The 16,194-nt window shown below is 43.9% G+C and overlaps 1 protein-coding gene across 1 annotated transcript in view; it reads right to left on the reverse strand.

Annotated features, from left to right (window-relative positions):
- The window catches only part of CDC37L1 (cell division cycle 37 like 1, HSP90 cochaperone), a 246,415-nt gene that overhangs the window by 91,403 nt on the left and 138,818 nt on the right, over window positions 1-16,194 (reverse strand). The window contains exon 4 of the mRNA XM_086961203.1: window positions 9,834-9,949. Within this exon, the coding sequence (XP_086817329.1) occupies window positions 9,834-9,949 (116 nt within the window). The remainder of the gene's footprint in view (window positions 1-9,833; window positions 9,950-16,194) is intronic.

Consider the following 16,194-nt stretch of genomic DNA (forward strand, 5'->3'; position numbering starts at 1 on the left):
TCGGAAGCCGGACTGTGAGGAGTTGAGGGATTTGTTGGTTTCGAGGAAGGCAGCGAGCTGGTTGTTGACAGCTTTCTCGATGACTTTGGCCGGGAATGGAAGGAGCGAGATGGGGCGGTAGTTTTTGAGTTCGGTGGGGTCAGCTGTGGGTTTTTTTCAGAAGGGCGCTGAGTTCGGCGTGTTTCCAGCTTTCCGGGAAGGTGGCAGAGTTGAGGGAGCAGTTGATGACGTCTCGGAGGTGTGGTGCTATGATGGAATCTGCTTTGTTGAAGATGTGGTGAGGGCATGGGTCTGTGGGGGATCCTGAGTGGATGGAGTTCATCAGGCGGATGGTGTCCTCAGTGGAGACTGGGTTCCAGTCATTAAGGATGTTCAAGGGGGGTGAAGGTACGGCAGAAGGTTGGGTGGGTTGGTCTCCGGGTTGGTTGTCGAAGCTGTTGTGGATGTCTGTGATTTTGTCGTGGAAGAACGAAGCTAGGGAGTCGCAAAGGGTTTGAGAGGGAGTGATGTCGTTGGAGTTAGCAGTGGGGTTGGTAAACTCTTTGACGATGTTGAATAATTCCTTGCTGTTGTGGGCGTTGTTGTCTAGTCGGTCTTTGAATGCGGCTTTCTTGGCAGTCCGGGTCAGTTGGTGGTGTATGCGGGTGGCGTTTTTGAAGGCGTCCCTGGTGCTGGTGTTTGGGTCTTTTTTCCAGGCCTTCTCAAGGGAGCGACAGAGTTTCTTAGATTTCTTAAGATCATTGTTGAACCAGGGGGCATTTTTGCTGCCTAGTTTGATTTGACGTTTTTTCAAAGGTGCTAGGTTGTCGGCGCTGTTGGTTAGCCATTGAGTGAGGTTAATGGCTGCTTGGTTAGGGTTCGAAGAGTGGGCAGGGGGGTTTTGAAGAAGCAATGAGGAGATCTGGTCGATGGTGATTTTGTTCCAGTTTCTTTGCAGAGTAGGTTGAGGATGGTTGTGGGTTGTGGTCTTTTTGTAGATAAAGTGAACGCAGCTGTGGTCCGTCCAATGGAGAACTGTGGTGTGACTGAAGGAGATATGTTTGCTGGAGGTGAAGATAGGGTCGAGTGTGTGACCTGCGTAGTGAGTGGGGGTATTAACAAGTTGTTGGAGTCCGAGGTTGGCGAGATTGTCCAGAAGGGTGGTGGTGTTGCTGTCGTTGCTTTTTTCCAGGTGAAAATTGAGGTCTCCCAGTAGAATGTAGTCCTCGGAGGGGAGGGCGTGTGGGGTGATAAAGTCAGTGATGTCTTCACTGAATTGTGCACGGGGTCCTGGTGGTCTGTAGAGGAGGGTGCCTCTGAGTGTGGTCTTGGGGTCGATGTGGATCTGGAAGTGAAGGTGTTCGGCGCTAGCGAGGTTGACGTCTGAGCTGGTTGAGATGCGGATGGAATTCTTATGGACGATAGCGATGCCTCCTCCTGTTTGGTAGGTGCGGTCTTTTCGGATGATCTTGTAGCCTTCCGGGATGGCAATGGTGATGTCTGGGGCTGAGGAGGCGTTCATCCATGTTTCTGTTAGGAAGGCGACGTCCGGAGAGATGGTGTCTAGTAGATTCCAAAGGTCGATGGCGTGTCTGTGGACCGAGCGGGTGTTTAGCAGGATGCATTTTAGGTGGTTGGTGTCAGATCTCTGTTTGGTGTTAGTGGATGAGGAGTTGGTCTTGGTGCCGTCATACTTGCAGGAGTTGCATGTGAAGGGTCCATGGGTGTGTCCAGGAGCGGCTTGGGCGCAGTTGGGGAGTCGACCGGGGTTGAGGGCTAAGAGGGTGGAGGCGTTGTATGTAATGCGGGTGGGGTGGGTGGTACGGGGGCCAGGGGGTCTGGCGCTGGGCGCGGGCTTGGCGCGGACGGCCGTAGACGGGCTTACCTTTGGCGCACCTTCGGCGCGCATGGGGCGCGACCGCTGCGCGTGAACGCTGCACGTAGGAGCATCTGTCATAAATGGAAAGTGGAGGGGGCGGAGCGTGGGAGGGTCAGCTGGGAGGCGGGCGCTGGGAGGAGACACGGGCTCACACAAGCCTAAAATGGCAGCCCGGTCCTTGAAACGAAAGTGAGTCACAGCCGGAGTGGTGCACAATTTTAAACACTCTCCACACAATTTTCTCTTCCCCCCAAACAATGCCAATAGTGCCAGCTATTACAGACAGAAATAATGCAGGCAAATGAATCCAGGCGCCGAGTGTGCTATTAATTAAATAATTAGTTAAAAAGTCTGCAGAACGATACCGGGCGCTGGATGCGCTCTTTCAGGGCAGGCAGCAGCGCGATGTTCTTTTCTGTGCTAATCAGTGTCTGAAGGGAGGCAGAGGGCGAGGGGAGCGACCGCTAAGGAAAGCGTCCGGTTCTGTCATCACTGTAGATTATTCAATAAAGGCCGTCGGGACTTCTTGGAGCTGCCTCGGGCTCCCTACTCAATTATGTCTTACAATGTAATAGATATATGCATCGGCCATTTGGCACCTCTAATCTGCAACGTTTATCTGTGTAACTTTCATGGACTTTAAGATGTACTTTAATATACATTGTAACCCTTGCATTTAAAGTTGAAAAACATGTAAGCTTACATTGCCTTGTTAATGATTTGTACTGCATGACAACGCCTGTTTTTCTCCTAAAAACTTTAATAAACATATTTTGCAAAAAGATTTGAGAAAACTGGAGTGAGCTTGCGAATATGCTATTTAGAGATCAAATACTTCTACATTCTATGAAAAATACAAGGAACACACACAGCCTTAAATAAAGAGAAGTCTTTACATAAAATTCAGATTTGGAGTCCTACCACTTTTAGGCCACACAAAAAGTAGTCTAATAATAAGGATTGCTCAGAACTTTGTAATTGTGAGCTATTGGTCAAGAGACAGTGAAACACGTTATGCTGTCATGTACAAAAACCTTGCTTTGTTCTCTTTTTTGAAAGCACAACACAAGACTGTGCAATGAAGACATGACTTTACGCTCCCGGACCCATTAGAGAATTTTTACCTCCGTAAAAAAGTTTTTAAACTCTTTTTATTAGTATATATTTGCCACACTCCAGCACCATTGGAAACACCATGGCATTAAAATTATTAATTTGCTTTACAGTCACGACTAGGACTCCACTGCAAGGATTGTAGACATGTTTACTCCCTCCCCACTGCCCCCCTCCTCCTCAGTCCTCTCCCTCGAACCTTTGTGCCTGGAAAATGCCGGAGTACAGATCTGGCCCCTGTGTGTATTTCAATTTTTTCAGATTGGTGTCCATTTGTCCTCTACTCTCAAAGATGGTCTTCTCGGCTATCATCGACCAATCCATATCTTTTTCCCATTTAAGCAAGGTAGGTGGATCCCCTACTCCCCATTTTCGTGCTATATTTCGCTTTGTGGTGGCAAACCCCAATGTCACCCATATTTGTTGCTTCCTATTAAGGTCTGATTGCCCCCATATATTCAGAAGACATAGTGGCTGTGTGCGTTATAGTTCCATAGTTACCTTGCCACTACTCGCCAGTATTTCTGGATAACGGGACAATCCCATATTATGTGATAAAATGTTCCCTCTTGCATGCATTGTCTATGACACCTGGAGTCTACTCGTCTTTTGATTTTGGTCAGTGTGACACAGGAGAAGTACGATCCATGGAGGATTGAAAGCTGGATTAGTCATAGTTTTGCTGTTTTGGCCACCCCCATGGAGAAGCCAAGGCTTCCTGCCAGTCTTCATCATCTAGCATTCCTATGTTGTTTTGCCATTTCTCAAGTAAAGTCTGAAGGGGGTCCAGCGTGTTAATGATTAGTTTCCCATAAGTCAAGGAGATCCCTTTGTTATCCATGTGCTCATTTAAGAGTCTGTCCTCAAGCACTGTTGACTCTGGTAGCTCTGTAACCTGAGGGATGGCTGTTTTAACAGCATGGCTGATCTGGAGATATCTGTATGTCTCGGAGTCTGTCATCTCAAATTCCTTTTAAAGTGTAGCAAATGGTTTCATGGCGCCCCTTACCCACAGATCCCCCACCCTCGAGATGCTGATCATAACCCATTTTTCGAACCCGGGACATCGGCACAGCCGACCACTGTCATACCACCCCCTTACTAATTTGTGGATAGCTATGCGCTGGGGCTTTCCGTCCCACAGTAGTGTACGGCTTTCAGCTTCGATCTTAGCAAAGTAGGTGTCGGTGACCGGATAATGAGTATTTTGCAAGACATACAGGAATCTTGGCAATGCCATCATTTTAAAAAGGGCTGCACAGCCTATGAGGGACAGTGGTAACATCCTTGAGTGTTGGGTGTCTTTCTATAATAATTTCAGGGGGTCTAGCAAGTTCAGCATATAAAACAGCGCGGGATCACGAGTGGCACTGAGTCCTAGTTAGCGGAAGCTATCTTCTGCTATTTTTACTGTACGTCCCAGCGGTAGATTGGGTTTAGGACAATAGAAGATATAAAGTACAGATTTGGACCAATTTATGGTGTATCCTGAATAATTACGGAACTAGGTAAACACTTGGAGGACCCTGTTGATGGAAGCGCTAGACGATGCAATGTAGAACAATATATTGTCTGCGTATAATGAGATTCTATCCTCCCACTCCACAGTCCATTTCAGTCCAAGGATCAAGGGATCTCCCCTTATCTAAGTAGCCAATGGCTCAAACATTAGTGCAAACGTCAATGGTGACTAGCAGCATCCCTGTCATGTTCTTCTTTTCAGGGGGAGTGTGTGTGAGGTGTGTCCGTTCACCACCACCTGTGCCAGTGGGTTAGTGTAAAGCAAATTGATCCATGCAGTGTATTCCGGACTAAAACCCAGCCGTTCCAGTACTGCATAGAGATAGGGCCATTCAATGGTGTTGGACGCCATCTGTGCATCTATTGATAATATCACTGCATCTTCCCTTATGAATTCACTTCTGCACAGGACGCTGTGTAGCCGGCTGAAGTTTAAGGCCCTATTTCGCCCCGGCATAAAGCCAGATTGATCTGCTTGTACTTATTTCGAAAGAAGTGGTAACAGCTATTAGCTAGCAATTTGGCCAGACTCTTTTCCTCACGTTGAGCAGTGATATGGGCCGATATGAGCTGCATGATTCTGCCATTTTAGCTTGTTTATGGATGACCACAATAGTGGCCAGTCTCTGGTCACTCGGGAGGGTCCCCTGTCGTGTACTGGCGTGGTACAGTCAGCACAAGAGAGGTGAAACTGTTGATGTCGTGAGTTTGAATAGTTCAATTGGTAGGCCACTAGGGCCCATTGCTTTCCCTAATTGAATACTGCTGATTGCACCAATGATTTTGTCATCAGTGATGTCCCAGTCCAGTGCGTCTGTATCCTCTGGTGATAGTGACGGGAGGCGAATGTCTGACAGTAACTCTTTGGCGTCATTGAAGGTTGTAGTGGATGAGGGAGTGTATCATCTAGTGTAATATTGTGCAAATAAGTCAGCTATATCTTGTGGGTCCCTCACAATCTCATCTTTCTCGGTTCGGAAACTTGTCACCCATCTGTCTGCTTTTACACGCCTGTCTAACCAAGCTAGTAGTTTTCCCGCTTTGTCACCTATCTTGTATAGCCTGTGATATGTTGCTAATCGGTTACTCTTTGCCTCTTCTGTCACAAAGTTTTTATATTCTTGTTGCTTAGGATCTAGTGAGTGTTTCATCTCTTCCGTAACGGGGTCTATTTGCTGCGTTTCTTTATCCAGGATCTATTTTTCTAATTGTGCAACCACCCCCTATCTAACCTTTTTGTATCTGGATGTCAGGGATAGTGTTTGCCCTTGGACGCCTGTTTTGTACGCTTCCCATAATGTGGTTGGGGATTGTACGGAGCCTTCGTTTTCTTTAAAATAGTATTATGTTGCGCGGATTAGATCATCACCGATGTGTGGATTTTTGATGGGATGCAGGGTGATCGTTTTGTAGTGCGCTGGTTCCTCGCGTGTGAAGCTGGCCGACAGAGGGGCATGGTCCGATATTCCTCGTGCCAATTGTAGGATGTCCTTAAAGGAGGGAAACTGGTTCGGCCAGGTTAGAATCTAGTCGGTTTGTGACTGACTGTTATATCCACCTGAATGGAATGTGAAGTGTAATTACTCCGGATTGTTAGTGCTCCGGATATCTGCCAGGACCCATTGCCACCAAATATTCTGCTAGGGTGGAACTGCTATCTTCAATAAGGAGCTATAGGGGTTCTATAACAGCCAAGTCAAACCCCCACTCAATGATTCAGCAACACTATATGACTCGACACTTTTTCATGAACAGATTCCCTTGGATTTCAATGCATCTTCTAGCTCCCACAGGTTTGTGTGCTATCTGGGCAGTTAATACATATACTGTCCCCCACCATGAATCGCTGTTCAATGTAATGTTCCGTTCCCTCCTTGTGCACCCTAATGTGTAGTGCAATATATGAAAGAAGAATGTGTGAAAAGATATGGAGTGCCTCACGGAAGTAACACCATGCGAGTTCACTGGTAGGTTCTCACCAGTGGTCTCAGGTTCTCATCATTAGCACTACCATATCAAAAACAAAAAAAGATGATGTGCAAATATAGTGGAATAAATAGTGCACCAATGGTAAAGATGCTGGTGCTGCAAATACTAAGGGATATCTCCCTAGTGCATGTAAGAACTTACCAAAAATAAGGTGGACCTTCTCACTTCAGACCATGTTATTTGGAATTAAAAACAAGCTATACCTACACTGGCTTTGCCTTTTCATTCTATGCTGTGAGGTTGCTCACATTAAAAGACACTCTGTTGCCTTCTAACTCCGCAGAGGGCCAACATGTTTCATTGCCTTAAAATATTTGGGCAATTTCGTCAGGGCGATAATGACGAGAACCTGAGCCCACTGGTGAGAACCAGTGGACTCCCATGGTGTTACTTCCGTGAGGCACTCTATATCTTTTCACACATTTTTCTGGTGTTTCTTCTTTTGTATATTGCACTACACATTAGGGTGTTCAAGGAGGGAACGGAATCAGTGGCGTCACTAATGGGGGTGCGGGGGGTGCGGACCGCACTGGGTGACACCAAAACATGGGGTGACACCAATGAGCGGCGACCAGCGCAGATGCCATGTGAAGCTCTAATTATTGTATTCACCGATGCAGACTGTCACACATTAGTTTACTTTAAATAATTCCTGCTAGCAATCACTGATTCTAGTTAAGAACGGTCTCTGTCATTCTCCCTTGTGACACCTGGAGTCTCGCCTTGAGTGCCTGTGGCCATGCATGGTCTGATTGGTCAGAGGCACAGGCGGGGGTTTCTCCTTATCACGCACGCATGCGTCAAAGCAGCGCCATTCCTCCAGCTCTTATCCTGTGCGCGCCGGGGCCTGTCCGGCCGCCTCCTTCCACGCACAGGTCACCAGGTCACTAGGCATGGGAAGATTCATGCCGTGTGGGTGTGCTGCTAACACATCCCTGATCCAAGGCAGTGTTTCATCACGGAACGTGCTGTTTGGTAAGTACAGTGCTGTTCATATTATCAGAAACAATTGCGTGATCGAGTCAGGTGCTTGCATTTTGTTCGTGGAGGGGTACGCACCAAAATGTAAAACAAGTGTTGCTACTAGTAAAATGAAAGTTTCCTGTGCTGATAAAAGGAGCACATAGGAGTCATATAGTGTTGTTGAGGGTGGAACTGCTGCCAGGTTTGTGCAGCGGGGGATTGTGATCTTTTGTACTGCATAACACCATGCTTAGGGCCCCCCTAATATCAAATTTCCTTTTGGGAGATCTAGCATTACTTTGCTTAATTCTGGGAGAGTTGTCTTCTTTAATGTTGGTGGGATGTACACCGACAAAAGAGTGAGTGGCTTGCCCTCCCATATGCCAGTGATGGCCGCGATTCTGCTTAACAGGTCTAAATAGGATTGTCCTGGAATAAAGTGAACATTACTGCGTATGAGAATCCCTGACCCTCTGGATCCAGTTGTGAAGCCCGCATGGGGACTAGAGTGTATCTCCATCTATTTAAAGCCTTGCATTTATTACCTGTGAGATGTGTCTCTTCTAGCTATACCACATCTGGTGTATTTTGTTTAGTATATTGTAGGACTATACCTCTCTTAAGCTTATCCCCCAGATCGTTTAAGTTCTTGGACAGCAAGTAAGAGGGGGAGGCATGGTATCAGAGGTCACTAGGTTTTGATTTGTAAGTGTTATTTTCCAAGGGAAGGAGAGGTTTGTGAAGCGGGCCGTTGCTACAAGTGGGAGATGTTCTGAGTTTTCGTTGTGACTGTATTTGGCTTACTATGTGGTTATCTGAGTGTGACTGTGCAGAGGGTTTCCGAACAACTAAACTAGAACGCAAAACCATCCCCAAGTATCATCCATGATGCAGGATTCATTTCTGGTATATGCGATAACACTTCTTTATTTGATACTCATTTTGTGTAATGGTGTCTCCACTATAATTTGTTTGTCATATCAAAATGTGCCCCATACAAACAATTTACTCTGCCTGAGCCTTTCTGTTTTCATGTTGTATGTCCTTCCCACTAAGTTGAACACAGGCTTGTGTCCCACTTTAGTTGTTTCTTGCTTTATTTTGTGTATATTTAAGCAACTACATATTAAAAAACCCGGCTTGGCTGGACAGCTGTAAAATATAGTACTTATTGGGTCTGTATTTATTGTTTACTCAAATTAATCCTTGTCTAGAGACCACTGTCTATAGAAATAATGGATTACCCAAGGTCCCGGACCAATTGTATTTGGGTTTCCCTTGTCTTTAATTCATTTAAAAAGTGACACAATTAATAAAACCAATTCCCTTAAAATGGTCAATTAAAACATGTTAACGTGTACTTAATCACTCGCTCCTTACAAAATATATTGGATCATAAAAAACAAAACAAAAGCATGAGAGAGAGAGTGTTTATGGAGACTTGTGGGTCACTGTTTTAAAGGGTGGTAAATCGCAATAGTCTAAATTGCTTGATTTTGCTTGGGAGAAAGTGTCACTCATAGTTATTGAAATGTCACTCATAATTACACTTAAATTATGAAAATGTCACACATAGCAATCTGAAACGTTGGCAGCTATGATGGTGACGACTGATAAGATCCAACATAAAATTCAAGATAGGTGGAATATCATAACAACAATACCAAGACAAACGCATTATCCATGGAAGGCCCTAAAAAATGTGTTTCCGTGGTTTGCAGAGCAAATTGGTCTCACACACAAAATCAGGTCAAAGAGGGCCAATGTAGCAGGATGGAATCAATCAAAGACTACTGGGTCAATCTTAGCTTTGGAAAGGGACATTTACCAGAGTCTGTGGAAAAATCCACACGTTCATTCTTCCACATGAAAATCATTCCCTCCTTTGTGAGGGAATGCTGCCATTCCAGGGACTCTCGAACAGAGAAGACAAGGTAAAAGGAGGTTCAACACTTTTCACCGACTACCAGAATGTCAAAAACCTGGACATGTGTACTAGGAGCACATGATTTGACTCTCAACTCTCATAAATAATACGTTGCTCTCTGCTGCTTACAAAAAAGATCCATAACACCACTAAATTAAAAATACAAGTAAAAGAGAGATGGGGAAATTGTAAGCATAAGGCAGAATTACATAAGTGCCATTTCTTGTCTAGACACATGGTGGGGTACATGTTCACGTGTGGGAGATACAAGGTAGACAAACAATGCCATATTACAATTAGGATACCTAGGGCGAACTCGAGAAAAAAAGTGATAATTTAAATACATTAACTCAAGGACTGCTACATTAGATATAAAGAAAAACGCTGGACATCAGTTGTTTAAGCACATTTACAGGAAAAATAATTCTTTAGAGATACAAGAGGTGAAACAAAGCACCATACCTGCTCTGCTTCTAGAAGAAAACACCAAAACAGGAGATATTTAGACGTCTCTTCACAAACTAAATCTGGATACTCCGACAAAAACCTCTGGCTATCAGCCCATCTATTCAGCATGCCTGGAAAATACAACACAGCCATCCTAAATAAAGTACTGAAATACACAAGGATTCAGAAAGCTGCAAGTAGATAAAACTACTAAAAGCAGACTGAAAAACAGCAACTCAAAACAGTCCAGTAAACGAAATTTGGAAAAACATTGCATGCACAGGTTTCTGTGATTCTTCAGTGGCATTTCTTAAAGCAGAGGTAACATTAAAAATTGAATAATCTGATCGTTTGTGGTAGTAGTACCTCAATGATGGCTCCACTACACCTTCTCTGTAGACTTTTTCCTAATCTCAACTTACCATCAAGTGAAGGACCAAAGCCTTGTGTCCTGGTATCACACGCATTGACATGCGTCATTTGTGGTCACAGGTCCACCCACCCCTCTTTAATTCCAATGTCTATAGAAGGAGACCATGGATTTTTTGTTTGACCAGTGGCTAAAGGTTTGCCAGAAGGATATTGATAATGGGACAGCACTTATGAAACCCAGAAGTAATGGTCTCGACTGCAATGACTAGTCTTAATAACACTGATCTGGCGTCTACGAGATTCACAATGTATGGGTAGATTTCACTGCAGAAAGGGAGTTGAGGAAGGCATCATCATGCATATTAAAGCCTAGTTAAAAAGGCTCCTCACGTCTTCCTAACCAAACGTGAGCACTGCGTCATGAAGAAGCCTCGTGAGCATAAATAATTAACAATATGAGTGGCATATCGCACATTCATTCAGAGCTCTGCATTGGTTATGAAAGACACCTGATAGGAGAATGCCACTGAGACTTTTTAGCTCCGATGGTGGATGCTCCAAAATGGGATGGAGGACGTCAGCAAATGTAGCGGGCAAAACAAATCACAAATGGTTGAGCTGTATAACAGAGCCCTGGTTCTCTCCAGATAGAATAAAAGTGTGGGAAACATTGAGCATTTGTATGGTTTCCTCGCCTGGAGATGCACTTGGGCGTGGAAAAAACACAGGAAGAAAAATCCCTGGGTTCATGTCAAATTCGGTCAAATCCAAGAACAAAGGTGAGGTGATCCCCCAACTCCATCTTTTCCTTCTAGAACAATGTGTATGGGTTGGATTTACCCGGGATCTGTAACTCACTAAATCCACTGGCTAGATTGATCAAGATCAGAAAATAAGCTTTAATCCTTAAAAGATTATATGCTTGATGAGTGAGTGTATTAGACTGTAGAGGACAAAGTTCACAGCCGAACTGGCAGTAAGTCACCTGAAGATGAGGGTACAGCTACAAGAGAACTGATAGATGATGCCCGATCTACTCTTTGGGAGTAGAAAAACATATTCTAGTCTCATGCTGTAAGCACTATGGCCGCGAAGTATCTGGTGACAGGATGTCAAAAGAGCAACAGAGATATCACCTTCCAAATCCTCCAGTCCCTGGGCCCATCTCCCTGTGAGGTTGCAGGACACTTGCATAAAAAAGCCTTATGAAGAGATAATGGGACAACATAATAAAATAAAGGAGTGCAGGCTCAAAGTAAGAAGTGATTCAAACAACTTTCTAGAATACATTATTCAACATATGATCGTGCATTAATATACAGGGTGTTACCATGTCAACGCTTTTCTTCTTCAATAAGAGTCTGTCTGCGGGATCGGGGGGAGCAAACTGGATTCAAAACTGTGCCAAAAATAATTTACTAAAAGGCTCTCACTTGATCATTTTATCATTAGATAAGTGAGTGCACATAACTAAAATTATAGCAGTAATGTAGACAACACAAATAGTACAAAACAGAAAATAATTGTCTGCACAGAGCACATGGACTGTCTAAAGAAACTAATGTCAACCAGATTAGAAAGAAATACTCAAGTAGCAGATCCATACAGAATAAGTAACAACATTCTCTTCATGAGAACAACAAAGCCCATAAAAACGTATGCACATGCAGAACAAGCCTGATTATAACTGCAAATAAGTCAACGGTGCAACTGTGCCAAGTAAATTAAAGTGAGCCTGCTAACAAGGGAGCTCTAAAGAAAAGATTTAAAATGTACTGGCAATTAAAGAGCAAACGTGCAAAACGACCTGCAAAGAGCCCAAATGAAAATGTAAAGAGAGCACTCTGTGTGTGTGTGTGTGTGCTCAGAGTGCAGAAGTGTGAGAAAGAGTCTGCAAAGTCTGTACAAGAGTGTTTGAAATGTGCAAGAGTGTTTGAAATGTGCAAGAGTGTTCAGGACTGACAATAACTTAAGTCCATTTATACTATTTTGCAAAATACACGCTACACAGAACAAATTGTGAGATGATACACAAAAATAAAACATTTCTTTTGCTTTCCACCTGCACACGTGTATTGTTAATAAGCAAAACTATGAATTCCTGTTAAGGTATTTATTTTTCAAGTAATGTTTGCACCAGAAGTAAAATAAAAAAATTAAATGTATTGCTTAAATTCATGTTTTTGCACTTATCATGCTGAAGGAAGCTTTACATAATAGATAATGAAAATATTCACTACTGCCAAAAGGCTACAGCCTTCGCCCTTCAAATTCTGGATCTTATTAGCTAAGAAAAGATACAAAGACTAGTAACGGCTAGTTGAAAATTAATTTACAATATTTTTCTGTTTTACAGTGAAAGAAACGTGTGCGCACTTATTTGTTATGCAGGTTTTAAAGGCCTTTAGTTGGTAACATGTGTCAGAAAAGAGGGGGTATCCCCGACTATGGTTCCTAATTCGGGATATATGAATCAATTGAAAAAACAGGTAATTAGGAACAAAGATAATTGGTGGACATAAACTGACATCAGACAGTAAGGACTATATCTTAACAATGTGCATGGGACAAAAATATATATTTATTTTATTTAGTTATGGTCTAAAAGGCATACGTTTTTGTCTCCTATGTATTTGTGATATATAATCTACATATACATGATGCTGTACAGATTTGTTTGTTTCAGTTTGCAGTACATTACATTACAATTCATTGTACGGAGACTTCGTTTTGGATAACATTTCAATCTAAAAACATGGCTAAAGAGTACTACGCGCGTTTCGGCTATTAGCCTTCATCAGGAAGCCATGATGATTTTTCCAAATGAACCTGAGGGTTGAATTGAAAGAAGTCTTATATGGTAGACCATTAATACGCCTCTGTATGGTGAAAACTTATTCGGTGATGTTGGGAGTCTCAGAAACCATAAGTGTGGATGTTCCCAGAGCGATGGACTCGAGTGTTTTTCTGCTCGCAAGGTCCGGCGTGTCTTCCAATGGTGGGGTCTGTGTAACTGGTGCTTAGATCTACGTTTTAAATGAGGTTGCAATCTCTGTGGCAGGATTATCTGCTCGCGCAGTCCGCCGCGTCTTTCAATGTTGGAGTCTGTTGGTCGGGTGCTTCAGTCTATGTTTTGTATGGAGTTGGAATTTCTGTAACGGGATAATCTGATTAATGGGTCCCGCATGCGTTCCAATGGTGGGGTCATCTGGCGTCTCGATAGACAGTCCGGGTGGTAACATACAATAATGTAAAACATTTTTTTGATTGCTTTCTCTTCCACAGCTCATCCTTCAGGTAACTACTCTACCTTTATAATGTCAACCCATCTCACCTGCTGATACTTGCATATATAGGGCCTGATTACGAGTTTGGCAGTCTCACACTGGGCCATCACGCCAGCGCCTCACTGTGAGACCACTAAACCCGTAGTCAGACTGCCTGTCCGATTACAAGTTGAATCCTGGCGGGCGGTCCTACTATGGTGGTCCCACAGTGGTGCCTTTCTAAGGCTCAAAGAAGAGCCATAGCAAGGCAGCGCCGTAGCAGGTTCCTGCATGCGAATAAATACACCATGCTGTGGATTTCTTCCTGTGCAGAAACTGGGCATGCTATCATACAGGGGGCACAACATGTGCACCCCTGCATGCACACCTCTGCACACAGGTGACAGGGGGCCATGTAAGGGCCACCTGAGTTGCCTCACTGCTACCCGTTCCATGCTGTGGATAGGGTCGTAGTGAGGCAACTTGTAAAATGCTCGGCATGCCAATTCGGCACCGTCAGCATGTTGTGGCCTCATCCAGGACTGCCACCGCCCTGGGATCAATGACCCCCGGCAGTTGCAGCAGTCCTGTGTAGGTCTCACTGCCGCACTAGAAATATGACGGTCGGACCACCAATGCGGCAGTGTGAGGACTGCCACCACAGGTTTGGCAGTCCCATGGACCGCAGAAATCGTAAACATGCCCTTAGACTATCAATTGTCCAACCAATGTAGACCCTTGCAGTAATGAACATAATCGATTAAGTCCAGGTGTAAATATTTAAACAGGTTTTTTAATCCAGGGGAGCACTCCTCAGTATATTACCCAGAAAAAACTCCTTTGCAAGAAGCATGAACTGAAAAGACCCTCAGCAGCGTAACTAAACAAAAAGAAATATGAACTTTAACAGTAATTTCTTGACATTTCCTGTAGATTTAAATGAAATATTTGGCATCAGATTAGTTTACTGCAAGACACTTTCAGGGTACAATGTATTCCCATAGCATGTAGATAGAATTTATCACAATGTATCCCCTATGAGCAGTAGAACAAGTTCTTGTTGAAAACCAATGTAGGAGACTGGAAGACAGCTTTTGTACATGCCCAAGATGGCATCTGTGTTCTTGCAAGATTTCTTCCATCCGTTGCAAGGGTTTGCCGTGAACTGCCAGATATGCTATATATAAATGGCTGATGTGCAACTTTTGACTTATGTGCCAACACTTAGCAGCTGAGGTACGGATGAGCTGTTGGTCACTCTTGATGTGCTGCAACATGGGTGCCTTGTTTCTCGCCAGGCACAGTTGCAGCAAGAGAGTGCATTTAGTGGCTCCCGGCTGTGCTACCCACAACAAGGAAACTATGAACCAGGCATAAATGCAGTGGGGCTTGTTTACGTGCTTGAGGCACAATTGCTAGCATGACATGGGTCATTTTTTAATACTTTTTTGTCTTCAATGAACTGGATTCACTTTAGGTCTGCGTCTTCCTTATGAAGCTTCTAGATTCCCTCTACCTCCTGAGTTAGTTTTCTGATCGCCAGTCCCCAGTGATAAAGTGCTCCAAGAGCTTAATCAGACCCTCATGTATCTTATATCATCTTCAGGAACATTTACGTTAGCTGGGTTTCCAAAACATTGTGCTTCCTCACAAATATATCACATTGTGCCAAAAACGTGTCCCCCTATGGTCTCTTCATTTTTAGGCAGAGTCCCATGATAGGATCCCTCCTTCTAGAATCCAGGACCAGGGTATGATGTTTTTGAGGATTTTGAGAAACAGGGCCACTTTTATTAGTCAAAAACAAAGAGGTTCAGCAGATCATATACTTCACCCTGAATACTCATGCCATATTTACTCGGTAGGTACGCACACCATGTCACCACCATGGTTGGGCAATGAACAGACACAAATATGTCTGGTCTAATCTCTGGTGGCTCATGTGGATGTAACAGTAGCAGGTAAAGGTTGAGAAAGGAGCCCTCACCCGACTACAGAAAAGATAACATTAAGTCACATCAGGCCTCCGAGAACCGAGCAAAGTCTGCCAAGTTACTGAAGCAGAAAGGATGTGAGGCAGGACAAGGCCAGGAAGACATTTTCTTCAAACCAACTAGATGTTGCTCAAAGGGGCTGGATCATTCTTCCCTCTCTGTTAGAACCAAACGTTGAAGGGTATCCAGAGGAAGGGGAGGAACCTTCAACCGGGGCGCTACATATGCACAGCAGCAAACCTAAACAGAAGGAGAGGCTGACAGACAAGCTCCCTGACCACAGTATATTTCTCTCTTTACAGGGCCCTCATCTGGACATATATATATCCAAGATGAATGTCACTGTGAACAAACTTTCCACATACCTCACTAAAAACGTGATTAGTGGGTTACTAGTCCCATAAAGACCTTCCACCTATAAAAATCAGAACTGTAGCACAATCCACAGTTTGCTTGCAATCTGTGTTAAGATTGAATATAGAATGGGCTGTAAACTAAATATAAACTTTCACTGGATACCACACTGAGTGGGTGCACACTCAATTTGAGTCAACACACAATGCAGGCAAGTATACTCCCCTTTTAGTCATGTAACCCTGCTAAACCGTGCAGCAAGAGAGTACAATAATCCAAATGTTGCACCTAACAAAAACGGACAAGGTGCACAGACAGAAAAAATGCGGACTACAGTAATAACTGTTGCATCATGTTATAAGCAAGACAAACAATAGTTCCATGTAATAA

Source organism: Lissotriton vulgaris, chromosome 3_1 (assembly GCF_964263255.1).
Source record: "Lissotriton vulgaris chromosome 3_1, aLisVul1.2, whole genome shotgun sequence".
Taxonomy (NCBI): domain Eukaryota; kingdom Metazoa; phylum Chordata; class Amphibia; order Caudata; family Salamandridae; genus Lissotriton; species Lissotriton vulgaris.